The sequence below is a fragment of the Apaloderma vittatum genome, unplaced genomic scaffold, assembly GCF_000703405.1.
Source record: "Apaloderma vittatum isolate BGI_N311 unplaced genomic scaffold, ASM70340v1 scaffold32020, whole genome shotgun sequence".
Lineage (NCBI taxonomy): Eukaryota > Metazoa > Chordata > Aves > Trogoniformes > Trogonidae > Apaloderma > Apaloderma vittatum.
In genome coordinates this window covers 14,340-40,813 of record NW_009695594.1, presented here as the reverse complement: position 1 = coordinate 40,813, position 26,474 = coordinate 14,340, and the positions used below count along the sequence as shown (strand labels likewise).

General features: G+C 46.7%; 1 protein-coding gene across 1 annotated transcript in view; it reads right to left on the bottom strand.

The window, feature by feature from the left end:
- Positions 1 to 2,115: 2,115 nt before the first annotated feature.
- Positions 2,116 to 26,474, bottom strand: part of LOC104275780 (voltage-dependent T-type calcium channel subunit alpha-1H-like) — a gene marked incomplete at both ends in the record, with an annotated part of 38,693 nt that continues 14,334 nt past the window's right edge. The window contains 12 exons of the mRNA XM_009871831.1: positions 2,116 to 2,300; positions 2,410 to 2,478; positions 2,738 to 2,861; positions 3,280 to 3,380; positions 3,780 to 3,909; positions 3,949 to 4,214; positions 5,912 to 6,120; positions 8,197 to 8,287; positions 10,813 to 10,968; positions 12,606 to 12,723; positions 13,391 to 13,576; positions 14,568 to 14,719. Of these exons, the coding sequence (XP_009870133.1) occupies positions 2,116 to 2,300; positions 2,410 to 2,478; positions 2,738 to 2,861; positions 3,280 to 3,380; positions 3,780 to 3,909; positions 3,949 to 4,214; positions 5,912 to 6,120; positions 8,197 to 8,287; positions 10,813 to 10,968; positions 12,606 to 12,723; positions 13,391 to 13,576; positions 14,568 to 14,719 (1,787 nt within the window). The remainder of the gene's footprint in view (positions 2,301 to 2,409; positions 2,479 to 2,737; positions 2,862 to 3,279; positions 3,381 to 3,779; positions 3,910 to 3,948; positions 4,215 to 5,911; positions 6,121 to 8,196; positions 8,288 to 10,812; positions 10,969 to 12,605; positions 12,724 to 13,390; positions 13,577 to 14,567; positions 14,720 to 26,474) is intronic.

The following is a 26,474-nucleotide window of genomic DNA, read 5'->3' as shown; positions in this document are numbered from 1 at the left end:
TATAAATATATATATATTATATACATTTCCTTCTGTTTGGGCTTCAGTAAAGCTAACACAACCCTCCTTTCCCTGCTTTTAGCATTCAGAGACAATTAATGACTTATCTGGACAACCAGAACACTCACGGTCACATTAGGTGGAATTACAGAAAGCGTAAGACACCCTGTCAGCAGGGTGTTGGGCAACTGCTTAGCAGGAAGAGTGAGGAAGGAATACTCTTTGCAGGCAGAATATGGCAGATGGCTACAGGGCTGTTTGTACCTCAGTCCAGAGAGCTGATCCCCTCTGAGGTCTCTCTGACGAGCAGAGGAGCACAGAGCAGGCAGGACTCTGCTTCCTAACGCAGCCCGGGAAGCAGATCCCAGCGGTACCAGAGAGCTCGTCTTGTCTTCTTTCTCTGGGCACAAGTGCTCACCTGCCCTACTGCTTGGGCCACACGACAACTCTTCAGATGGAGTAATTTCAATTTGTTTCCTAATTAGTTCCCGAACTGACTCTTAGCTAACAGGAACTTGTGATCAACAGCTCCACAGCCAAAAGGTCAGCCCATTCAGGGGTAGCTTGCTGTGAGCCTGCGAGAGGCCAGGCGTGCTCTGAGCATGGCCCGAAGCGGCTTCTGGGTACTAAGGAGAACAAATGTTTTCCTTTCCCGGATGGGTGTCTGGAGAATGGCTCTCCCGTGGGTGCCTGAGCTCTCCTGTAGGTGCCTGAATAATGCATTTGCACACATCAGTGTCACCAGCCCTAGCGAGCTTTCCCGGGAAGGCGCGTGTTTTGACTGAAGAACATCAAAGCCTTTTTTAGGAGAAGGCTGTAGAGGGGGAGAGGGCACGAGTCCTTGCCCATAGCTTGCACGGCTAATGATGCTTTCATGCCTGCCAAAGGCAGAGCAAAGAGGAGAGCTGTGTGCTGCAGGTCTGGTTTGGCAGCAAATACTGCGGCAGTCTGAACTGCACCCACGAAGTGTTAGGGATGGTCCCTGGAGTAATCCTAGAAGAGGCTGTGATACGTGAAGCCATTGTGAGAGGTGATGAATTCCTCTCTATTAATAGTTTCTGGCCTACTTATTCTCTGAGACCAATTTTCTTATGAACTGCCTATGCCCTGATTTCTGTTTCTCGTTATGTGTGTTAGGCAGGTGCTCCACGGTCCTGCCAGGCCAGGGCTTGTCCAGGGTGACCCAGAGTGGCTCCTGGTGAGCCAGCATTGCATGGAGATGCCGATGCCACCAGCAGAACAGAGCGTGCGAGCAAGGGAGGAGACAGAAATACTCACAGAGATACTTGTCACTAAGGAAATACAGAGCGGGAGCCAAATAGCTGTTGTTCTTGTGGTCATGGGCCTAAACAAGCTTGCTTCTTCCTTTTGCTCTCGTAAGCAAGCAGCTTTTATTCAGAAAGCCTACAGGTCTCAGCAGGTGCCTATCTTATTTCCCCTGAAATCTCATGAAAAAAGGCTTGTGTTTCTTGCCAAGCAGGATGGAAACAGAACAGGAGCCGTGAGCTGATAAAAGTCCCCCGAGCATTAACGCTCTTTGTTACTGCATAATCATAAACAAAATACAAATTCTCTTTATTCCTTTTCTCAGATGTTGAAAGCGTCTCCCCTTCCTCTTGTTAGCTGAGAGCTAAATCGTTTCGCAGTAATGTTAGCTATGTAGGCACGGGAGAGCAGGTAGAGATGCTGGAGCTTATCAAATTATTGCCAGCACCTGTTCAATTGCAAATCCTCCCCCAGCCAAGGCGGCCTCTTTGCTTGGGAATGACTGTGAGGTTGTGCGGTTTAGCAAGGAGCCAGACTGATTTGCAGTACGGTGATAAAAATGCAGCGTGGAGGAGGCATTCACTGCACTAACTGCCGGAGTACGATAACACCTCTCTCTCCAAACTCCATCCGCTCTTTTCCATGCTGGGGAAGCTGAACTATATTATACATAATTTCACTGTTTTCAAACAGTTTCGCTAGATAAGAGCTCCTCAGAGATGATTCTACCCGCACTGTGTTTCAGCTTTTTGTGTTGTTAAGCAAGACCTTGATGGATCATGTGTGTGCTTTCAAACTCCTTCATCTATCAACACAAAGAAAATTCAGCCATCCTCTTAGCGAACGTACCGGAGAGGTCTCAAGGTCCGCAGAAGTCTCAGAACGCGAAGGACACCCAGGATCTTAGCTCCGCCTGCCGATGCCATGGAGACAATAATGTCAATGATAGATACAAAAACGAGGACTCCATCCAGAACATTCCAGCTGCTCTGAAGATAGGTGTTCTCCCCAGAGAAAAAGCCGAGAGCTACCACCTACAGCCAGGAGAAGAGAGGCATTTAAATCTTCACCTAGACCATAACCATGTCGTGTGCTAGTCTTTGCCAGGCCTCAGTATGGGCCACGGGATGAAGATGTAATTACCTTAACCATCATTTCAGCCACAAAGATTGCAGTGAAGATGTAGTTAGAAACACTTAGGAATATTCTTTCCTGTAAAATGTAGAACAACAAAGAGGCAAGTTATTTAAAGACATTAGAAAACCATCATCTTTTATCTTGTCTTGGGTTTTGTCTAGGGTTTATCTTGTCTTGGGTTTTGTCTTGGGTGTATCTTGTCTTGGGTTTTGTCTTGGGTGTATCTTGTCTTGGGTTTTGTCTTGGGTGTATCTTGTCTTGGGTTTTGTCAGGGCCTAAGATCTTGTCTAAGATCTGGATGCAACATCAAGGAAAAAAAGACTCTGGCACTCACCGTGCTGTGTGGGTCTATGTCCGGTCGCTCCAGAGCTATTGTGATGCAGTTGAGAAATATGAAGACCAGTACCACGTGGTCAAACATTTTGTGAGCAATGACCTTCTGGCACATCACTCGGAACCTGAAGAAACGGTGGGGAGAAAAAGATCTTTTAGATGTCTGGGTCAGCAGAAGACTTCCACTCGAATGGCACGTCCTCGAAAGTTATCAGTGGCTCTGACACCAGCATCAGCGCCAGTGGTGAGCTAGTCCCTCCACAAGCTTCAGCCACTATTATCAACACAGTAAAAAAGATGTAATACCCGCTATTACCAATGTTGGTTAAACCTCTCCTCTTCCTAGACAGGGATGGAGTGAGCCATGCAACAATTCTGCCCACACATAACAGAGAAAGTTACCTAAAAATCAGGAGTCAGATTTCTAAAAATCTCAGTGCTCCTACATCAGAGAGGGACTCTTCTCAAGCGAAGCCTAGCTAGAATGTAGTATTCCATTACCACAAAAACCTGGTGGGCTGGCGCTTCACAGGGATTTCTTACCGATTCTGTGGGGAAAACAAGTAGAGGGACCAGTCTTCATGACTCTTGCACCACTGCGGTTTGTAGGGCTCCAGGGCTTTACGAATCCGGTAGCAGTAACTCTGCATAGAAAAGAAGAAACACCTTTTCTTCCTCTTTTATTTTCCTGCCTCTTCAACTTTCACAGTCCTTTTGTGAAAGAGGGCAGCACACGGCATTTCATAGTGCCTGCAGGGAGTCACGGCTCTCAGAACAATGCCTGTTGCAGGCACTGTCACTGTTGACCAGCAAAACAGGGAGGAAAGAGGTCGAAGAAAGGGGTTGCTGTGCAGTGAGATATGAATAAAACAAAGCAAGACCCCCACCTTTTGAGAAGCAGACGCCCACCCCTCGGGTCTGGATTCATTTTGTCTACACTAGGCATTAGGCAGTAACACATTTCAAAGCCCAATTCTTTATCAGCCTTCTTGGAGTGGAAAAGCCACTTAACTCACAAACGCCCAATTTCCCCCTCCACTCACATCTTCCATGTCATCCTCATAGTCCACGGCATCTTCCTTGTGGCCGTCGACACGCAGGAAGAACTCGCTGGGGACATGAACCATCTTGCCATTGCAGTCTTGGTACTCGGCAGGCAGAACGGCCACGGGGCTGATGCTGAGCGAGTGGCGCACGGTGGGCAACTGGAGCAGCTCCGGCAGGTCCAGAGAGCTGCGGTACTCCAGGGACTCTGCCCGGTGGTGCAAGGAGTGCCTGCTCACCGTGCTGGACTTGGCGTCATCGGAATCATCGTCTGTGCTGCCTTTTCCCTCCCCTGAGAGCAAGGACTCTCTTTCTCCCGACTGATTCTTCTTCTTGAGGCTCGGGGCTCTGCCTAGGCTATTCCAGCTCGAGCGTCGGCTTCCCCAGTTGCTGTTGGTGCCCCAGTTGGCGCAAGGAGAACTGCGGAGGCTGGACTGAGAGAGGAGAAAGACATTTGAGGGTTTGTTTGCAGGAGGAAGCCAAAGGATGTGGCATTTTGCCGAGACTGGAAGACCCTTCCCGTTTCAAGTCGTGCCCTCTCCTTCCAGCTTTCCTCACTGCTCTGGTTTCATCAGGCCAAGGCCTTGAGCTGGAAGCCAAGAACCCAGCTAAGCCCACACTGAGGGCAGCCTCTGAACCACACCTGTAGCACAGCTACTGACCCTCTGTGCTGCATGACTTCCTACTGTCCTCCCCCCAACAATAATGGTCCATAAAAACCAAACCCAAAGACACTATTGCTAAAGTAGCCTTTTCTTTCCTTGCGTTCAAGCGGTTTCAGCCTACAACTTCCCTGGCTTCCAAACAGTCTCTGGCACCTGATCTACACAAGTGTCTGTTGGAAACTGTGCCCCCATTTGCATTACTTCCTCTTCAATTTGCTGCATAAAGAGATAAAACGAATGTTTCTTTTACAGCAGATTTCTGGCACCGAGCAGTGTGTCAGTGCACTTTGGCTGGCAGGTAGCTGCAAGGATGTGAGCACTTAAGGTCAGAGCAGAAAAGCTAGAAGGGAAACTCCTTTTTCCCTCCATGGCTTCCTCCCAGCACCAAACGAGGCCAGCTGCCTTCCTCCTCCTTCTCGGGGTTGGCCAGTTCTCCTCTGACTGCTTTATCTTCCTTTGGCTGGTGGCACCGATGTGCTCTCAGAGAAAAGATTCAAACCATGAACAACGCCTCTCCAGCAGCTCACAATCCCATGAAACCTCAAGGCAAATAACAGTCATCTCTATTTTCTTTTCAAAAGCATTACCTTGACTAAGCAGCTTACCAAAGGGGATAGTGGCTCTGTTTCTGTGTGAAATGCCTTCACGGTCCGCTGCCTTGATTTGAACATGATATTGCAGTTACAGAGCAGAGGAATGGGATAGATAAGCAGCGGCAGAAATCCACTTTGTCTATTAACTCTGCTCCCTCTGTTTTCACAGAGCTGCCCTCTTGCTCCCCTGTTGCAGGCAAAATGCATTTAGTTGCCAAAGCAGTCAGCTCCAGCCAGATCTCTGCTTCACGAGCTGTGCCCTGCGGCAATCGGTCAGTTCATACCTCGTTTCCTCTGCTTCCCCTCCAATGGGGCTGCTGCACTGTAACTGGAGCTCAGCTGCGTTGGTGAGGACAAATGCTTCCTTTCCTTTGACACAAGGTGAATTCCGGACAAAACCCTAAACCCTCCCCCTCTCCCAGGGGAAGCTGGCCTCCTCCGCACGGGAACAGCTTCTCCAAGGCACCACAAAATGGCCCGTGTGGTTGGCCAAAGATGTCTGCTCCTCCTCAGAGGGGTTTGCTGGAACAACTGCATGAACTTAAAATTTGTCTCAGGTTTTGTCTCTCTGGTGAGGTAGCTTGGCATGGACTTCCAGTCAGATCCTAGGCAGGAAAACACTGAATCCCAGTACATCCCTGCCTCCCCTCTTCACATACTCATTGTCCTTGACTGTTACGTTGTCACTGTCCTACTCCAGCAGAGCACACCCATTCCTTTCTCCCTCTTGACTCTGTTCTCCTGCCTTTCCACATACCTCTCAACTCTTATCACCCTCCTTTTTATTTTCCAGCAACACGGGTGCACACACATATACATCACCTGTGCCGCTTGCAGGCGCGTGAGGGAGAGCTGTTAGCAACAGGAACCTACCAAGGACTTCTGATCGTAGCTCAAGGGGTCTAGCGAAGCGTTACTCCCTCTCCTCGAGTCCACAAAAGTGTGCACTGAATCCATGTGAGGGGAACACTTCGGCGTAGGCATTGGGGTGGCAGCAGTGCGCATGATTATAGGAGGTGGCATGCTTCCCCTGCCCTCCAGGTGTCCGTTTGGGGTGATGGCAAGTGAGTACATCTTCATCTCTGGAGAGAAGAGGAGAGAGAAGGTATGAGGTGACCACTCAGCTACAGCTACAGAAATCCCTCTTCAAAATAGACACTGCTCCTGGGATCTTCTAGGAACTCTGTCAAATGGAGATGACGTATTGCAGGCAATAAGATCACCCTCATCACACTGAAAGGCGTACGGCAAATGTCACAACCTTTTAAGAGGACTTTAGCTCTGCCTGGATTTGGAACTCCGTGCCCTTCAAAGGAAGCTTCTTTTGCTCACTGTTTCTTGGGATTTGGAGAGTGGACCTACAGTTTTGGGGGACTCGGAGAGAATTTCCTTGGAAAGGACATTGTGGACTGGTTAAATTCACCCTAGGAAGTTCATCTCTTCTCCTTGTCTTGCACAGGGATTTTTATGCAGTTCTGATGTGCTCTAAGTCCCTTCATGGGGAAGGCACTGAGCAAAAATTGGTCATTGCCTTTAGTCATCTGTTCAGGTGACAGGAAATAGAAGTTGCTTTTACCACCCACCTGTCTAGAAGAGGAAACCTCCTGTAAGAGAGAAACCTAATGGCACATCTCTGCGGTAACTGCAGAAGGCACCTATTAGAGCTGTATGGGAAGTACAGACTGCAAAAACCGCGCTCACACCGAAGATCAGCCAGACGCAGCATCTCCAGCCCCGTGGAATGCCGCAGTACTCAAAACCAAAAGCGCAATTTCAAACACAAAACTAAAGTCTGCAGTGAGAAATCCAAGAGAGAGCATTACCCCTGCTATTTTTCTTCCACTAGCTGCTTCTGTAACGCAGTGCGCTTCTGTTGGATCGGCTGTTTAGTTGCTGGCTTGTGCACAAATACCTGATCTGCACCACACAAGTCCACGGGAACACTGCCATTCACTTTGAGAGGGGTGGAAGATCCAGCTCAAAATTTGCTGCTCTGCAACACACGTCCCTCTTGCCAGTGTGTCTATTTACAGACCAATGGCATTGTAATAGAATTGTTAATGTCCTTATGCTGTTTAGTCACCAGTTGGCACCTCTGAGACTTACGGAGACACACAATTACTCGCGGACTTCGACTGACGGCAAGTTCAGCCCTGTTTTCTATTCCTGCGTTACCTGTGAAGAGGTGACAATATTTCTTTTCCCTAGAACTCTCTTATTATTTGAAGATGCTCAGCAAATTGTCGGTGCAAAGCAGGTGCCCAGCTGGTGCTGTGGGTTCCTTGTCAACTATTTGCAATGGACATTCATTGGATCACTTGGTGTTTGGAATCTGCTGCTTCATCTACAGGCTGAGCAGCTCCATCACCTTGCAGTGATCCAGCTCTGTCTCGGCTTCCCCAACAAATTACTTCTGCGCTTTCCTCAGCTGAATTCCATCTGCTCACCACAATCAATATAATTTCCTTAGTTGAAATGAATCCTGGTTTAGAAGCATTTAAAGTAATCCTAGTAAGAGCCCAAGCCAAGAATCAAAGTACAGAGGAATTAAACTGGCTCCTGTTTACCATCATGGTCTGCACTCTGTTGAAACACGTGATCCCTTCCTTTCCCCTATCTTGTTACAAACTCTACAGAGTGAAGGCTGTCACCTACTATTGTTGTGATTTTCAACACTATTCCATGCTCATAGTACACTAGTCCAGCGTGGCCTTAATTCAAATTAATTGTCAGGCCCTCCTGTAAACACAAACGAACAGCAACATTTCCATCAATCAAACCTCACCTAAATGCATTTGCGTGAGAAACCAAAAAGAACAGATGAGAACATGATTGATTTGAAAAGCTGCTGGGAAGTAGCGTGAGAATATTGCTGTCAGCAAACCATTGTGCGGTAATGATACAGAAGAAACGATGAGACGTATCTAAATATTCCAGTACAGTTTAAATTAGAAAAACATCTGTTTAAAGGAAACATCAATAGTCGTTTAGCTTTCCCAACACTTTCTGCATAGCTGCTTTGTTAACATAGCTAGCAGCTTAATTGCCAAATAAGATGGATTCTTCCACTTTCCCATATAAGTTTCTTTGAAAAGATCACTCTGGAAGCCGAGCTGTAGCTCTCAGATTCCCAGGAAAATGTAGCAGCAAAACCCTACCTGTTGCTCGGAGATCCTTCAGCTTCTCAAAATCATCATCGAAGTTGGCAGATGTCTTGTCCTCATCTGTGTCTGACCTATTGGCATCACCCTGCATGGAGGAGAAGGATAATTAACAGATCCGATTCATTTAAACTTTAGCACAAAGGCTGTGTGGATCACTTCGCAGCTCAGAGAAACCTCAGCTCCCCATGGCTGGTTTACAAGTGTGGCCCCCAGAACCAGGAGGACAAAATGCCAAATTCCCTCTGATATTGCCCTGGGGAATGACCCCGGAGAAGTCCCTCTTCTTTAATTCATTTTCGTGCTTGGACAGAAAGGGTGATGTTGTGACTGTGACTATTGTTCCTGCATTGTCAATGTGCCTCCTACATTGCACCCAGTCATGGTGCATCCTGGGGAAGAACACAAAAGTGTAGTTGTAATCAGAGGAGTGGCTAAGAAAAACTGGCACTGTGGGGTTCCACATTTGGAGTCTCCATGTTCCCAGATGAAAGCACTGAAGTTTTAGTGTCAAAGGATGTCGAAGGGTTTTTCTTCTTTGTTTGACAGCACTGTAAATTTGACTTAGATCTGAACACGCAGCTCTCATTTGCTTTCTTCATGCTGGCTGCTAATCGAGATTGTATTGGAAAATCTCTTGGCAACACTGAAGCCGAGGCAGAAGGGAATGAGGGCAGCTTGCCTGGAGGCACAGCATCATCTCAGGACAAAGAACAGCCAACCACCCTCAGACTAGCTTTCTTCCTGGAAGTCTAGTTATTTTCCCCTTTTGTACATATCTACCTCTGCGACCAAAAATGCTCAGTCTAAATAATGTACAAGCCTGGGACAGAAGAGCTCTTGTCAGGCTCTCCTGTGTTGGGGGATTCTGCAGAGAGGGGAGATTCCAGCAGGCTGTCGGCATAACTCTGGCTTGAGCCATCAAGGCTGCAGAAAAGCTGGGCAAATTCGTAGCAAACGGTTGGATTAAAGCAGTTGATCCTAGAAAAAGGAGTGCAGTTCCTTAACTGATGTCTGAACAAATCACCATGGTTTCTAGACACATGGTGCTGAAGTGGCAGTGAACTTAATTTCATCTGTGACGTATCGGTAACTGCTGCAGCCAAACAGACAGAATGACTGAAAGGCTTAAGCTCCCCTATTCATCTTTTCTGTTTTGGAGCGGAAGCACAAGTGCAGAGTAGATGAAAGATCTGCATTATTTTGGAAGGTTTGTTTGCTCTTCCAGAGCAGCTCTGGGGTAGATTTCAAAATGACATGGGAACAATCTAAGCACAAACATGCAATTATGGTCCCGTTTGAAGTCTGGCTGCTTGTTGTCCTGAGCACAAATGTACTAAAAATGCCTTTGTGGCCATTTAAGCCTATTCTCTTCTAGGGATACTCCTGCCAAACTTGCTCCACAGGCAGATCAGAACGTGAGATCAAATGGAGTCTGTGTACAGTATAATTTTCCGTGTCCTTACTGAAAGGCTGCCAATGGTTCAGAGCTTAGAGCAGCTCAAATGTGCACCCTCTGAGCTGCACAAGTCTCCCAGGAATCACTCTCCATCTAAGTGAAAGGAACACCTGAGCAAAAGGAGGAGAAGTGCACCTTGGTGGCTGCTACAACTGCTAAGAGCACATCACCCTGTAAGTGGGCAAAGTCAAAGAGGTCAAAACAAGAATTTCTGCCCTATTCCCAGCATACCAGCAGAACCTGGGATGATGAGAAAACCTAGCTCCACCGGTACTTCTTCCTGAGAGTCGTCCAAGGAGTCTGCAAACATGTTTGGTTTACAACCAGAGCTAAGTTATGTGTGTATACGTGCAAGACTTCAGTCAAGCCCCGGCAGCATTGAAATACAGCCCTGAGAAGGGTTTTTTTGTAACACAGCTAATACCTCACTAGAAAACAACTGACAAGCCCGTAGGCTTCATGTCAGGATTTATAATAAATACAAGCTGAGAGTAAAACGTGCCCTGCAAATGTCATGCCTGTGGTTGCTGGCCTTTTCTGAGGCAGCACCGAGTGAATAATACAAGTTTTGAAAACTGCTCCTTACACACAGTTAAATCATGGTCCATAACAGCTCCAAAAGGAGCCATTAAGCCCGAGCAAGAAAACGTCAGCCATGCGGCTGGTGCTGGAACCCTGCACTCAGAGGGTACTGCACAAGGCTGCCCATTTCTGCCTTCCCATTAGCAGATGATTCAACCTCCAAGAGGGCAGGTAAGGAACAAGGGAAGGTCGGGACTGTGAGCTAGTTCACACCACACCTGGTCCCCGTGACTAGCACTGGCTGACCATAAAGAAACACCAAACAGAGGACATGTGGGAGATTCGGCAAGTTAAATTCATCCTAAGTTCTTTCCCTTAGGCCACGCAACAGATCCTGCAGCAGATCAACCGAAGTGTTGCTCTCCCAAGTGCCATGCCAAGTTCCGTGGGCCTTATGTGCAACGATAGATTCATGAGAGCTTCACATGCCCAACCCAGCTCACCTACACCCCATACGGTTAAATTTCGGGCTGCTTGCATGGCTAGACGTTTGCACTGACATGGCTTCATCCCTACAGTCCTGCTTACACACGCTTCTCAGTTTTCTCCTTCCCTTTGCTCAGACCTCTTACCTCTGCCTGGAAGCCTTCTACGAGAATGGCAACAAGAAGGTTGAAGAGCACGTAATTGCCAAAAGTCATCAGGGCCACGAAGTAGAGGGCTGCCCACGAGGATGTAGATGCCATTCCATTGTACAGGACCACGTTCCAGTCCTCTTGAGTGAGGATCTGCAGAGAGGTGAAGGGGTAGACTCTTTAATTATTCCACACCTCTCATGCACAGCAGATACATTCAAACACTGACTCATCCATTTCTTCCTCTCCTTCTGACCTTTTCTAAGCATAATCATTAGAAGGTCTCACAAAATGAGACAGCAAAACATTCTCTTATTTAGATCTTTGCATGTGAGCACTCTCTCCTTGCCAAACCTCGCCTCTCTGCAGGAAGATCTAGCACACCGCTGCACAAAGAGATGACAAGTTCAGATCCTAGATACAGTAACGTGAAGGATGTGCTGATAAGAGTCCCTTTATTTGGTGATGGTATTGTCTCCTTTGGTAGCCATCAGAAAATAACAGACCTGAGACCAGAGCTGTTGTCTCCTTTCAGGCTGCTCTTTATAAGGAATCTGGAGCTGAAGGAAAGGGTAAGGGATACAGTATTTGACAAGATAAATGACATCGGGTGGCTCAAGAAACTCAAGGAAACAAAGTGGTTCCCATTAGGTAAAAGCACTGACAAGGTGGGCAAAAACTCCCACATGTTTGCAAAGCCTTGCTCCAAAGGACCTTCCTCAGGGATTCCCACTCTCCTTTTCTGGAGCTCAAAAATTCTGCAGCTTGAGAAAAACGAATGAGAGATTCATGCTCCACATCAATTCATACTTATAACGAAAATGGCTTCTAACCTTCCTAAAAACAAGGTGGCTTTGGGGATAGGAATGCAGTCAGCTGCACTGAGTCATGCCACTCAGTGACCTTCGTGGGACGCAGGACTGAGCCCTTGCACTCTGTGCCAACTCTATTTCCCGAGGGACTGTCAGAATAAATGCAGAAATCTGTAGTTACATTGGTAAAAGAAAAATGTGAACCTGTGAGACTAATACTGATCTGTCCTTGCTCCTTTGTAAGTCATACTCTTCACAGAGAAGATTCTGGACTGGTTTCTGCTTTGAATGGTACGGTGGTGAATACCTGCTCTGCATTTAGAAATTCAGCTTAACATCATGCTCCACTTGGGCTCTGAAGATTGAGTTTTTAAACAGAAAAGAGCAATCGTGACATTTAGAATGTCCTGGAAGTAGCAGCTTATTACTCCAATTGTGGGATATGCCAATAATTTCAAGCACATCACAGATCTTGTCTGTAGAGGAAACACAACTTTTTATATAAAGATTTTCCCCGCACTTAAAGCCAGCACCTCCAGCTCTGATTTGTGACAGTATTTGCCACTCCCAGTTAAATGAAATTGTTTGCAAAGTGCACTTTTGGGGCAATGAAGGCAAGTAAGGAGACAGAGATCTAGAGACTAGGAGCAGCAGAAGGAACAGTAGATTGTGGTTCTTGATCTATATGAAAGGAAAATATGAACTATTTGAAAGGAAAATAAGAGCAGATTTCCAGGCCTTCTTAGACTTTACTTTTACTGAGTGCAGATATGCACAGTGATAATTTTGGGTAGACTGCTTCTCTGTCAGAGCCTATAGAGACCAGCTAACTCAGAAACATAATCACTTTGCCCTGTAACTCTACTAACTGTAGAGCTAATACCCTACAGTGCTGTTTCTGTCTAAACTTCACACCTACTGGAATACTTGGTGCTTTTTTAATCAGTGAAATAACTTCCCAGAGGATCCAGAGCTTACCTGAAATACAGTCACAATAGCCCAAAGTAAGGAATCAAAATTCTTTCTATCTGGAACTGTGTCTCCCGTATCAGTTTTCAGGCTGAACTTGCATCCAAAAAGATGCATGCCGAGAATGCTACAGTGGGGAAATAAGGAAGACAGAAGAAACACATTATTGTGTGAAACATGGTTGCAGGGAGGACTGCAGGGATTTTTTGGACACTTTTCCCCCTGCAGTGTTTTGTGTGCCAGTGGTATATTCCAGGAAGAAGGGCCCTGCTCCACGACTGATGGGATCACTGACCAAACCCTGTTATTCACTTCTTTTATGCCATATTTTGTTACAACTGTCTACACTGAAATCAAATCAGGGATCCCTTTTGTCTAGAAAATGACAAATCATGTCGCCAGCTCCCTAATCCAACTGGTTTCCAAGAACAGGATGCTTAGGAGCATCATAGGGCCAAAGAGATGGAAGTCTTGGAGTCTGTACAACCTCCATCTCAGACATAACACTGATAGAGTCCAGTTACTGACAGTTTCCTGAAATACAGTTGAATGTGCCTCCCGGGAACTCCAGAGCAATTGCTGCCTGTTTGTGTACTGCATTCATCTACAGAATCACGGTACTGCATGAAAAACAGACTGAAAAGAGGTACTTAGCTGAGCATCAGCTTGTCAGCCCATTGTGAGCATTTCTACCAGGTAGGCAGCCTGGCAAACGCAGTGTATGGTCCTTCTACTCTACAGCTTACCTAGGCAAGCTGAACACTTAGTCAAAGAAGAGCTACAGCCTCCCATACCTGAAGATAAAGATGAAGAGCATGAGCAGCATGCAGAAGGTGGCTACGTTGTCCATCGTCTTCATCAGGACCACCAGCTGGCGACGGAGGGCGGGCATGAAACGCACCAGTTTCAGCACCCGGAGCAGCCGAAACGTTCGTAGCACGGAGAGGCCTCCGTCCGACTGGCCGATGATCTCCCAGACGCTGCAGAAACACCACGAAGAGAAGAACGATAAACAGCAGCACAGTACCATGAAAGCCCTGAGCAGGCTGGTTTCGTACAGGGTATCACAGCCCTTAAGCCCTACAGGGGTAGTTTGTTTGCCTGCTGCTTTCTTGCTTCTGAAGAACACCTTCATTTCCCAGTTGTACAGACATACGACCCATATCCTTTATAGCCGGTTTCTCGATTCTTTAATTGCCTCGCTTTCTTCACAACACAGCGTATCTCCTGCTAGTCTGAATCACTACAACCAGTTTCAAGTCTAGCCACAAAATGTAGATCATGGTTTAGTACCAAGCTAATATCCAGCAGGATTTACATTTGCTGGGGTGGGCTGGTGTGATCAGGCTGCAGACTGGGCTTTGTTCTGAGCCTCTGCTGCTCCTCACTCCTCCGAATCAAAGGGATGGGCTGACTGAAGCCAGGAGCACTATCCTGGGTTACACCTTCTGTGTAACCTTTTTTGCCCCAAATTATTGATCGAATGGCACTGCTAGAAAGAATCCTAGCACAGGGAGGTGCTGCACAAGGTTCCTGCCCACATGCTGTGACATCTCCAGTTCAGGGTAGCATAATGTGCCCCTGCGAGAGGACAGTGCCCTCTCTTACCCTCCCGCTCGCCCTATTCTGGTCTGAGTTACGTGTTGATTTGGGAGAGGGAGGGCACACTGCTGGGATATGGACACTCACAGTACTGCTTTCTCAGGACAGGCTATTCTGCACTTCAGTGGAAAATTGACCACTGTGCCAGCTGTGTGGCGTAAATAGACTTTGTTCTCCATCTGCCAGGTCCATTTACTTTGGACAGCCCTTCTAATGACAGGAATCTAAAAGGCCAGCATAATCATAGCACATCATAGCCAGCAAGCCCTGGATTAAAACACGCCACGTCATTGCTGTTCCCCATCCCACTCCCCAACCGGTCTGAGTCCTTGGCAGAAAAGCCACAGTGGAGAAAGAACTGGCAGTGACCTGATGACAACTATGATTCCATCAAAGATGTTGTACGGGTTCTTGATGTAGCCGAAGATGCCAAAGGCAAGGAGTTTCAGGAGCATCTCCAGGGCAAACATGCTTGTGAAGACGATGTTACTGATCTCCAAGGCGTTGGTCAACTCATCCGGCTACGGGGCAAAAAAAGCAACATGGTCAAACAAACGCACGGAGGAATTGGCTAAAGGCTGGTACATTCCTCCTGCTCTGGGATTTGTGCTAATGATGCACAAATTATACAGGTTACCGTGTTTCTTCTGTAAAGCCATGGAGACAGAGAAGTGTCTGAGGGGACCAGCAGACAAACCTCATGGACAGTCTCTGTGACTGTTACCGGAAACATGGGATCTCAGCCCATTTCTGGAGCTGTTGCAGAACAACTGTGCCCAATACACGGGCCCAAAGAACTAAAGCTATGCAAAGGAGAGGGCTTGTTCACCACTGGAAGATACAATTATCCAGGTGAATGGCTAGCATGGTACATAAGGTTTCTATTTGGACTTGCACTGGTCAGGCTGGTTTTATGTCATTAACCCCAGCAGGGCTTTATAGGTACCGCTACAGCCAAAGCACGACCACAGTCAATACAGTGAAGCTCTGTCCCTATACAAACAAGGCACTTTTCTTGCAGACATCTCTTAAGAAAACTAGGAAAATAAATACCAGTGAAAGCCAGTAGGATCAATAGTTTTACCTTTTTGAGATACTTATCTCCCTTTGAAAACTGTCTCCAAAAAACCCAGGATGATTTTTCCCTCTGAAGTCCCGGTTAGTAGTATAGAAGAGATTTTGCTAAAATGAGAGTAAGTACGGCCCTGAACTTCATGATTCCCTCTCCAGGATCAGTGTGGGTTTCCCTGAGCACACCAGACTGCACGTAGCTTAAACCCAACAATCCTCTACCACCAGCACCAAATTACTTTGGGCTACAATCTTGCTTTTCAGACATAGCCATGAATGTTCCTTTCCTAGGAAGTGCAGCAATGCCAGCCCGGCATCCAGGCTCCAAAACGTGCCACAGCAGGGACAGAAGCAAAAAGGTGCGATGGGGTTCACTCGCTTCCTGGAGCTACTCCCTCGCACAGCGCGAGGCTCTGCAACGCGCATTCCTAACGCTCAAGGCCTCCTCCTTCGCAAAAGAAAACGAGTCTTTTTGATTTCCTCGGTGTAATAATATTGTCTAGAAGAAGGCGTTATTTTCATATCTGACTCATCTCCTGACTGATAATAGCTTCCTTTATTCCCCATCCATCATCAGACGCTATGTTAAGGGTTGGCAGTTTCTTGGGGATGCTGTTGCGTTACTGGAGGCTCTCAAGGGAGAAGACCCTTGTAATACTTTGCACAGTCACAAACTCAGTCCTTGGCAATTGAAGGAGAGGGCGAAAGAGTTAACTCGGATGCAGGAAGAGCCCACACATCCCCTGCTATAGGCAGCGACAGTCAGTGGCCTGCTAATGAACCATCATTCATAGGCTAAATTACTTTATGCAACAGACTGTCTTTTGCTCAACCATTTATCCAGGAGAAAGAGCACTAAGAGCCTCAGTCCTCATGATTATAATCCATACACGCTAATTACTAAGGGACACCAGGGAAAGGACTGGGCAGCTTTCAGCTCTTTAGTCTCTAGCAAGGGGTGGCCCAGGTGGCTGCACAGCTTGCCCCAACAGCACGACCACCGTGACGCCCTCCTCACCCCTTCCCTTAACACCCCCCAGTGTCCTGGAGCTCTTTGTCAGGAGCAGAGCATGGCTGGCACGTTCTGTCTCCCCTCAGCCAGGGTTATCCAAGGGCATTCTTAACAAGAAGCAAAACAACTTGCTGAATTCTTGCGTCCCGCCAGGCAGCAGACTGCGGGCTCCTCGGGAAGGCGTGTTCACAGGAGGCCAAGGATGGCTTGTTGGTGTGTTGAGGCCGGGAAATTAAGGACATAATCATCAGCAAGGAAGCTTTGGCTCAGGCAGCTTTGAAGGGACAGGGTTGTTCTGTAGCTCTTTCTGCTGGGAAATGTAGAGAACCTGCCCATTGCAGCCTATCGTACCTTGTGTTCTGCAATACAGCAGCAGTCAGATCGCTAAAGCCAAACTTAGTTCAGGGTTTGCCAAGCTCACCTCGCTGATGCTGCCAGACGTGCTGCCCACAGTCACCATTTTATCACGATAATCGGGATAGCTGGCGATTATTTCAAAATCCCTAATCCTGGAGTTACGCGAATGCGAAAAGCCAATCTCGGGAGAGCCATAACCAAAAAGGTGAGTGTCCGGTCTGAAAAGCCTAAGCTGATCAAGCTTAAAAACATCCTCAGGCAAAAAGAATTTGTAAGCTGTTAGTCTCTACAAGTCCCATCTTTCTAAGCCACTCAAAGATTTTTTTATGCAGCCTGCTGGGCAAATGGCACTGCAACCAGTTAATCTGCTGATACCGTTGCTTGAATTGATTTGCCAAATTCCTACGACAATTTAGTGTCCTTATTGCTCACTCTCCAGTGCTGTGACTTTTGCTTCATATATGAGTTCAGAGAGCGCCGGAAAAAAGCAGCAGCAATCTCTTAGGGGAGGGGAGAAAGGGCACCACGAAGAGGGAAAGGAGAGGACAAGGTGGTCCAGATGAGATCATCAATAGCTGTGACGAGAAGCTGATCCAGCAGATCGAGACCGCCCGGGCGAGGCTGGCACTGCAAACCCAATTGCGCCTCAGACAAAAGATCTTCATTATCCTTTAAGGATCATATTTGGTGCAAGGCAGAACTAATTCTGCTGCAAAGTGAGATGTTTGGAGCGTGATCCTGCAGCGACGCGGAGGCAGGACCCACCGGGCAAAGACAAGGATAGATAGCCCTGCATGCTGGCTGAGCTGCTGATGTGAGCTTTTGTCATATTAGAGTGGAAGCTGAACTGCAGACGAGCCAAGCATCCAGTGATACAGCCTTCAAATGTAATTACCTTCTTTCGACACCAACCGGAGCCTCGGAAAGAGTCTGCCATAGGTATTTTTATGGCTTATGAAACGGTTTGTTGCTTAGAGCACAATTCGTTTTCCACTTTTCTCACACTCCGATGAGCAAAGGTCTAGGAGGAGGGTTAAGGAAGAGACACTTGAAAGCCAGATGGATTTGGCCGCTCCTCAGCCACTAGGAGACACTGTTGTTTTGTTCAAATTCAAGCCAACCTTAGAGCAGGAATTTTTCCAGGAGGCTTTTTCTCTGGGAGAAACAAAACGTTGACCTGCTGAAAACAAAATTTTTCATGGCAAGAATTATCTTCCGTCAAACTTCCTGGCTGGAGAAAACGAAGTTGCAACAAAGCTTTAAAATGGCTGCAATGTCTTCTTTTGACCTCCTCAGAAAAGGAAATTTCAGGGTTTTAGCTTGAGATATGGTTGTGTCACAAAAGGTAACTTCCTTTCTGGCAGGGCAAGGAAAGGTTAGAAAATAAAGGCTGGCATCAAAACAATGCACTTCCAACCACGTAGTTCTAAGGTGGCATTTTTTTGTTTTTCTTGCCAAATAACCTTGTTAACCTTAACAATTCTGACAGAAGGAAACTACTTCCCCACCTCAGGGCTCCAACCTGTATCAGCGAAATCTTCCTTTTTGCGAGAGAGCACAACCCCTCATCAGCTCAGGATATCTCCACATCTTTTCCTGCTGTGATACCTGTCCTTTCCGTTCAGATTCAAATCTGGCTGCAGGAGTAAGTTTCCCACCATTACAAGCGAAGGGCGGAAACTGTCTCCAATCCATTTGTAAGATTTCAGCATCCTTGAATATGAGTTTAAAGAAATAGTTCGCCTTGACTCCAGGCAAAACATATCCCAGGAAAGCACAACCACCTCTGCACGCTTTGAAGGCCGTATTTATACTGCAGAATATTTCAGTGAATCAAACCCATGTTTTTATTAGGGACAAACCTCAAATGTTTTAGCAGTTCATTCGGAGTTCAGATAAACAGACAAAAAATCCTTTTCTAAATAGTTTGGGTCTGAAAACCTCAGAAGAGTAGTCTCTTTCTGAGAATCTGATAGTTCTGGTTTTAGCTAGAGGCAGCACAACATCAGAGCCTTCCTGGAACTGGGAGAGATTCAATAAAGGAGAAACCCATAATGGTCAAATTATTGATGGCTCCTACAAGCAGAAGATGAAGAACAGGAGTAGGACTTTGCAGTCTCAGATTGTCTTTGTGCGACCGAATTGCCGCAGTTCTTCAAGGAAGTCGCTGTCGCTTTGTGCCTCTCTTTTTCCTCTTACCCATCTTCTGCCTCGTCTCTTTTGATTGCTGCATCCACAACCACCTATTTTACACAGCTCAGCTTCAATCACCAGCAGGACGGCACCATGCCTCGGCTAGGGCATCTTTTTTGCTCTGATACCGAGTCAAATTAATCATACCTGCACCACCCGGGAGCAAAAGGGCTGTTAGACACACCTGGTCCCTCCTGCTGCACTCTCAGGGAAGGAAGTTTCCAGAGTGAAAGATGTGCTTTGCTTGAGAAATTCTCCCCCAAGCCCAGAGCAGCCGTTTGACTCCTCATGAGCAAGGAGAGCTGAGGCTGGCAGAGATGCAGAGGACTGGTAAACAAATCCAGAACACTTAGTCTCATAAACATCCTTTGCACTTGTGTTGTTGGGTGTTTTTTTTTTTCTTTTTTTCCCTCTCTAGTCCTGGGTCTAAACCTGTCAATGGGATTTTGAGCATTTGTTTATGTCGGTTTTTCTGCTTTATATTTTTAAGTCTGGTCTGCAGAGACTCTGACCAGGAAGAGGAGACATAATGAACTGTCAATTTGCGTTTTGCTTCCGGACAAGCTGTATTTTCCCTCTTAACCCCATTTTCGAGACATTGTCATTTTCCAATTACCAGCTATTCCCACTGCAACAGATTTCACCTGTCTGCAGTCTCTGGCACCATCTCCATTTCACGGAATTCAAAACCAAAGGGAATGCACGACAGAGGCAGGGAGCAAGGGAGAAGGCATTCAAGCTAATTACAACGAAGTGGAAGAGGGAGAGAAAATCCAAACCACAACTTTTTGGATTAATAAATCCAAACTACTGCAATTCATGCAATACCAGCTAACCCACCTGGCACTAAGCAACTTGACTTTTTAGTACGCCCACAGCTTGCAAAGGCATTTTGTGCCCAAGGACTAAAGGAGGGATTGCTCCAGGATGACAACTCAAGAATTGCTACTTTTCCACCAAAAGCTCTTCCAAGTGGCGTCTCTGCACACACAGGTGATACCAGGACACCTGCAGCCTCGCTTACAACGTCACCAACTGCAAAAAGGCAACAATGCCCCCAAAACACGCAAAGAGATACCAAGGGCAGTGCAATTCTCCTCCTCTCACGGCGGAGGGAGGAGACGGCGCCTTTGGGCAGTCCAGTCTTCTCCTCTCGTGATGGACACCTGTGCTCGCTCATCCGACAAGACAACCAGGACACAGCCACCAGCCACCCCTCAGGATCCCTCCCCGCCACCAGATTGGCAAGGGAGGACGAAGCCCTTTGCATCTCCAGAGGACAGGGACTGCAGAGCACGGAGCGATACATGAGCTGGCTTTTCCTCTACCGAGGGAGAGTAAAGCCTGCTCGCTTCACTCACTGAGCCATCCAGCCTCCTACATAACTAATCTCTTTAACTGATGGATTACTGGGCTCCGTATTACATTTGTGGGGTTTACGTGTCCCTGTGAAAGCAATCACGAGATGAAAGCCAGTTTTCTGGGACAGATTTAAAGCGATGGTTTGGGTGGGATTAGACTTTTTAATAAGAAATATTGTTCAAAAATTGTAGCAGATAGCTTAAATGAGTTTCAAGCGCTGGCACCACAGGAGGGGGGCAGATCAATGAAACTGCTAAAAAGAGCTCAAAATTACAAAATATTCCTCTAACTTTTTCTAAAAAACTAGAACACGTATGGAATGTGTGTATAATACTAATAACACAGGGAGTCTCCCACTGTGCCAGGCGCTGAGCATCAGATGTCTGCAACCCTGGACCTGTGTAGATGCTGAATATAGGATGAAGGGCTGGATAAAACATTGCAGGGGACTCTCAGAGGCTGGGTTTAACCTATGGAGAAAGTGCAGAGATCTCTAACTCACAGCCTGTCTCCTTTCTTTCCCCTCCCTGCAGGCGAGTGGCTTATCCCAGTCCTCATTGCACCCAGCGCCTCCCTCCTTGCCACGCATCACAGCTCACCTGCATCCAGAGGGATCCTCAAACCCCTGTGAACTGAAATGAAGAGGAACCTTAGTCTCCTCAGGTAGGCTTTGCTCCTGGCTCAGGAGCTGTAATTAGCAGTCGCATCACAGCAGCATTTTGCTGCAGAGCAAATTTTGGCCGAAGGACACAAAGACATCTGCAGCACTTGCCCTCCTGGGCACAAGCTCAGATCCCTCCGAAGTCAGCCCAGCAAGCAGGCACGGCATGGGAGAGGCCCAAGCTGAAGTTTCTAAATGCTCGATGGAGCATATAGGAGAATCTGTCACCTTGAGCACCCCTGAGGCTATTAATTATTTACCCTGTCCAAACCCATGTGAAACCAGCCATTCAGCGCGAGAGTGCCATCTGGGGGGTGGTCTCTTCTCTCGGTCACAGCAGTCATTGGGCAGAGGAACTCTGTCGTGCCACCCCCAAACACCCATCGCTGTACACATCTGGGCCAACAACAGTCCAAATATCACTCCAGATTTACGCTGGGACGTACAAACAACGCAGTTAGAGGGGCGTCCCCAAGCTTTCGCTCAGCCTGCGCCGGGGCTGAGCACTGGCAAGCGCTTTCTGGAGATAACGGCACATGCCTGAAACCCCAGCAAATGAGCAGCTCAGGGCGCTACAGTGAATTCCACACCTGCATAAATCACATAAATCATCGAGAATCACCGAATCTCTTTGGTTGGAAGAGACCTTTAAGATCGTTGAGTCCAACCACTAACCCAGCACTGTCAGATCACCACTAAACCACGTCCCTGAACAGATGACCACGCTGTTTAAATACCTCCAGGGACGGTGACTCCACCACTGTCAGAGTGTTCAGGCTCACGCGCTTTGGGAGAGTCCATGGGATCTGTCAAAAGGCAGCCCTGGCTGGGCTGCGACGCAGAACACATTTCATACACCAGGAATGAAGCGTTAAGCCCCGTAGCGTGGCTTAACCGTATTAACAAACGTGGACTGGTCCAGAAATGGGTGAAGAAGGGAAGCTGCAACATCCCACAAGGAAGGACTCAAATACTGCAGCAATTATATGCACAAAGTTGCCCTACGCTCTGCAAGCTGTTCCTTTGGGTTTTTTTACCGGTATTTCGTTCTAATGCCACTGAAGCTCTTTGGGAAAAGGTCCCCTTCAAGGGAGTTTAAAGAGCCAGAAGCTTGCAGCTGAAGCTGAAAGCCATCAGGGAATGGAAACGACATCTCAGGAGACTGCTAGCAAATGGGAAGGCTACATTTTGACCTTTATTTCCTCCTCCCTTTTTTCCCCTGTCAAAGACCAAAAGGAATAATTCGGCTATTTCTAAGGTAAGCAAACAAACAACCAAATAAACAAAACCCCAAGCAATTTAAGACGTGGCTTCTTTCATCCTCTGCGTTCCTTGCCTTTAAAAAAAACCCCTGAAGAGTAATGCAAGTGGGTCTTTCAATTTCCGCATTTGAAAATATTTTCTTTGTAAACCGTTTTGATGTAGCTTATTTACTACAACACAGGAATCTTCCTCTCTTAAAAAATCAACTTCAAACCAGTTTAGGCAATCTAGACTATGGCTCAAACCACGGAAATTGCCATGCCTTCACACGATACAATTTCTGTTACTAGGGAAAATGGTTTGGATGGTGCTTTCCCATGCACATGAGAGCAGCTGGAAGTTATTTATGCTCTCTGGCCTTGGAAAAGGACCAGGGACTTGAACCAGGATGCCCCAGCTCCTAGAAGACTGCCCTGGTCACCAAGAGGTTTGCTGTTGTGAGGTGCCTTCAGCCCTGACTTTGACAGCCGGATACCACAATTTCTCAGAACCAAAAGCTCTTCTCAGGAAGGGTCTAGCTGTCATTAATATCTCTACTAAAAGCTGTGACTCCAATAAGTTTGTGCTCTCTGATGACAAAAATATTTTGCTGAGAGATTTTCCACATGGACTCTACTTAAAAGTAGGCTGGAAACAGAAAGAGAGAGAGATCTTCTCCTCATGCCTATGGATGAACGTTCACTCTCCAGCTCTAGAATTAAAAATGGAGAATTTATCCTCAGTCACCTCTTCTCTCAGGTTTTATACCTTCCTCTAAATGGGATCCTTCATGTGGAGCGATAACAGTTTAATTGAAGATAGTCGATGGTAATTTTTCCTCCTTTCAATTGACCTACTTGATCTCCTAATGCTCTGTGGAATTGCTTTTACCTCTCTGCTCTGTGGCATGAAAGTTACCGCTAATAATTACTTACCCAACTGCATATGGCCAGCCAAATGCAAAACGTGCCACTCCTTTTCGGAGCCACAAACAGAGCACCGATGGAGGAATGCAGCAAGCTGCATATAAGCATGATGTACTCCAGCATTAAAAAAAAAGAAAGCCATTAGAATTAATGCCATCCAGTAATGACCATACATCAAAGTCACATCCTCCTTGGGGGTTTTGTGCAAATCTTTCAAGTTCACTTAGTATTGACTTCTGGCTGGGAGTGTTTTCTACAGAAGAAACCTTGGCTGCCACACTTTTTGTCTCTTAACATCAAGAACTACGGATCAGAGAGCGTGTTCTCTGGGATAATCGACTCTGCTGTAGCTTCCTTAGGAAGTTTCCCAGGCAGAAGGTCCCACATGGCACAACATATTTGCAGTATTACTACCCCGTTCCTCAGTTTCATTCAGCAAAATGCAATTTCATTTCAAGTGGCATAAACGCCAAGCTGGATTAGATCAATTGCTGTCTTCTCCAGCCTCAGGAGGAAAGGACCTGGGCAATTTGAAATGCTATCAGCGGCGGCGTACAAAACTATAGCTACTATTCTTGAAAAGTAGGCCAATCAGCTGGATTATATCTTGATGGAAGATCACTTGGTCTGACAGATGGCTGAAAAAATAAGGCTTAAAATGAAAAAAAAAAACCCCAAGCCCTATAAAATACCCCCCCTAACCAAGGCCAAAAGTGCTCAGGTTTAGTTATTAAACAAGAAGTCAAAGAAAGAAGGAGTCAACCCTCCAGATAACAACCAAGGATGAATTCCTCCAGCAATACACCACAAGCACCGTCATAACTCGCCCGGGGAGAGATGCTTGAGCGTGGATTCTGCAACCTGGTCATCCCTGTCAGTACTAATGCACTGATTAGTTTCACTGAACAGGAAGACAAATGGAAATACGCCTAAAGTGAGGACAGTAAATGCCTAATCATTCCTCCAAGGGCTGGGTACAAGTGAGGAAGCACCTTCTCAGACTGAGCTCGGTGCCACGGGGAGCCGCGATCATCCCTTCGCTCTCAGCATTGCCGGGACTGGAACGTGGTTGAGGAGTCTGCAGGACAGCACGTGTCCCACGGCACGCCAGGAGACGCCTCTTCCACCTTCCCAACATTTCAGAAGTGGACCTGCCCCTTGTACCCCTTCCCTCTTCTCTTTAACAGCTGTTAAATATGAGCAGGCTTCTCTCTGTGAGCAAGCTGCCATCCCACCCCACATCGACTTCACTTCGTTGAGAGCGTCTGGCAAAAATCCAAGGGAATTATACAGACTGAATCATTCCCATCCATATGCTGGTGGAGTCTTTCAAAGAACCAGCAGATCTGCGAGGCGTGACATCCCTTAGCAAGGCCTGTGTTGAACCTCATCCAACACATTTGGCTTATCCCTCGCCATAAAAGAACTGCACTCGCACAAGGAATTATATTCACACGGCTTTTGCCCATTGCAAACCTCTTTTTTTTTCTTTTCCTGACCACTATCTGTGCTGAAGTCAACGACAAATGGTCAAAAATCATCAGCCTAATACCTGAAATCAGCTTTGCTGGATAATCACAAAGCAAGCCTTTTAAACAATAATGCATCATTCATACCAATTTATTTTCTTATTTTCTTTTTTTTTTCTTTAGGCTGAAAATGTCTTGCATTCCATACCATCAGCTAGCAAGAAGAGTTAGGGTCTATCTGTTCCTTTTAGACATAAACAGTCACAAGATTTCAAGAGCTGGAGAATTCTAAAGCAGACAATATTGTGTCACATGCTGTAAGAACATGGGAATATATTACAACACCTTTCAGAGAAAACCGAACGCAGAAGGTCTGCCTCAAGGAGTCTGCACAAGAAATCAAGGCTAACTTGGTTTTCTTTGCTAAAATCTTGCACCCAAACTACAAGAGGCTACAAGATGCCCATCACGGGTGGCTCCGACCACGTCCGTTAAAGGTGACAGAAGCGTGAACCCTGAGAGGAGAAAGAACCATTTCCAAGCTCTTTGACCGTACCACAAGAGGCACTTTTAGCAATGATCAGATGATTTCTATCCCCGCCCAAGCACCAGGCTTGCTCTCCGCTAACAGAGAGATCAAAGGCCTTTGGGTTGTCATTAGCAGGCAAACTCAATAGAAGTTGTTTACTTCACCCAAGCTAATGGCACTGGAAATATTTAATCAAAAAATGGACACACACTCTCTATTACTGCCAAGATGATTCAGAAGGGGCCACTTAAATCTATTCTGTCAAACCATTACTCATCCCTTGCTAATAGACCTTTATGGAGAGTCCCCTTTGACAAATGCGCATTCGTGACTTGCGGGCTGTGTACTGGTATTAGGAGACGAGGCACACCAAGAAAACATGATAGAGGATTGCTGATGGGAAGAATGAGATATGTTTAGTCTATATCTGACAAAGGCCTTGCCTTAGTCATCTTTTAGGCCCAAGGAGAGGAAGCTGAAGTGGTCTAGTGGGGAAATAAATTCAAGGAGAGGATAATTCTTCAGAAAACAATTGAGCAATCTGCTGTAACTGACCTCTGAGTGCTAAGTGGAAGAAGGAAAGATGGAAGAAGATTAGGAAATCTCTTCTGAGGTTTAAGGATCTTGGGGTAGAAGAAGAAAACAAAAACGTTGTGTTGACATCAGGAGGAAATTTAGGGGTGTTTCACAGAACAGCGAGTTGTTGCCTACTTGAGCCTTCAGTCTTGGGTGACCAAGGAAAGGTTCTGTGCCTACAATGAGATGTCAAATGTGACAACTCCCAAGCTCTTCTCCTAACTGCTAGACTAATATCTAGTCTCTCACATGGTCCTAAACATGTATCAGATATTTGTGCACAGACAGTTCTTTCCGGGCTTCCCTTTGGGATGTGCAGAGACTTCCATCAACCAAGGATATTTACCTTCTGTTGTTGTCTTAAAAGATACGAGACCACTCACGACCCTGATACAGGAAGAGCTGATCCTGCCTTAGAACAAGAGGATGGACTAAGAGAGTTGAGTTCTATCTGCTGTGATTTTTGTGACAGAAAAGACCCCTTGGGTTCTTAGGATCCGAGCCACTGCTAGAGGGGGTAGCTAAATCTTACCACCTTTTTCACAAGCTGATGAAGCTCAGGGACATCCTGTGGGGACAACAAAGCTGAGGGAGCCTTCAGCCCTGTTGTCCTCCAAGATGGGACGGCACTTGGTACAGACTCAGTTTTGACACAGTTTCTCTGCAGCTTCCAGAAACACTCATGAAGAAGCTTAAGATTCAAAAGCACCGTGAGCATGGAAATGATTATCTGCAAATCCACATCTGTAACACAGGCAGCAACTCCTCTCTGCTCTGCATCAACGATAGGCTAGGAGCCAGGAGAACAAATTCAGGGGAAATCCACCTTTCCTCCCCTCCAGCAATACTAAAGCGACCCAAGCAATTGCTACAAGCTT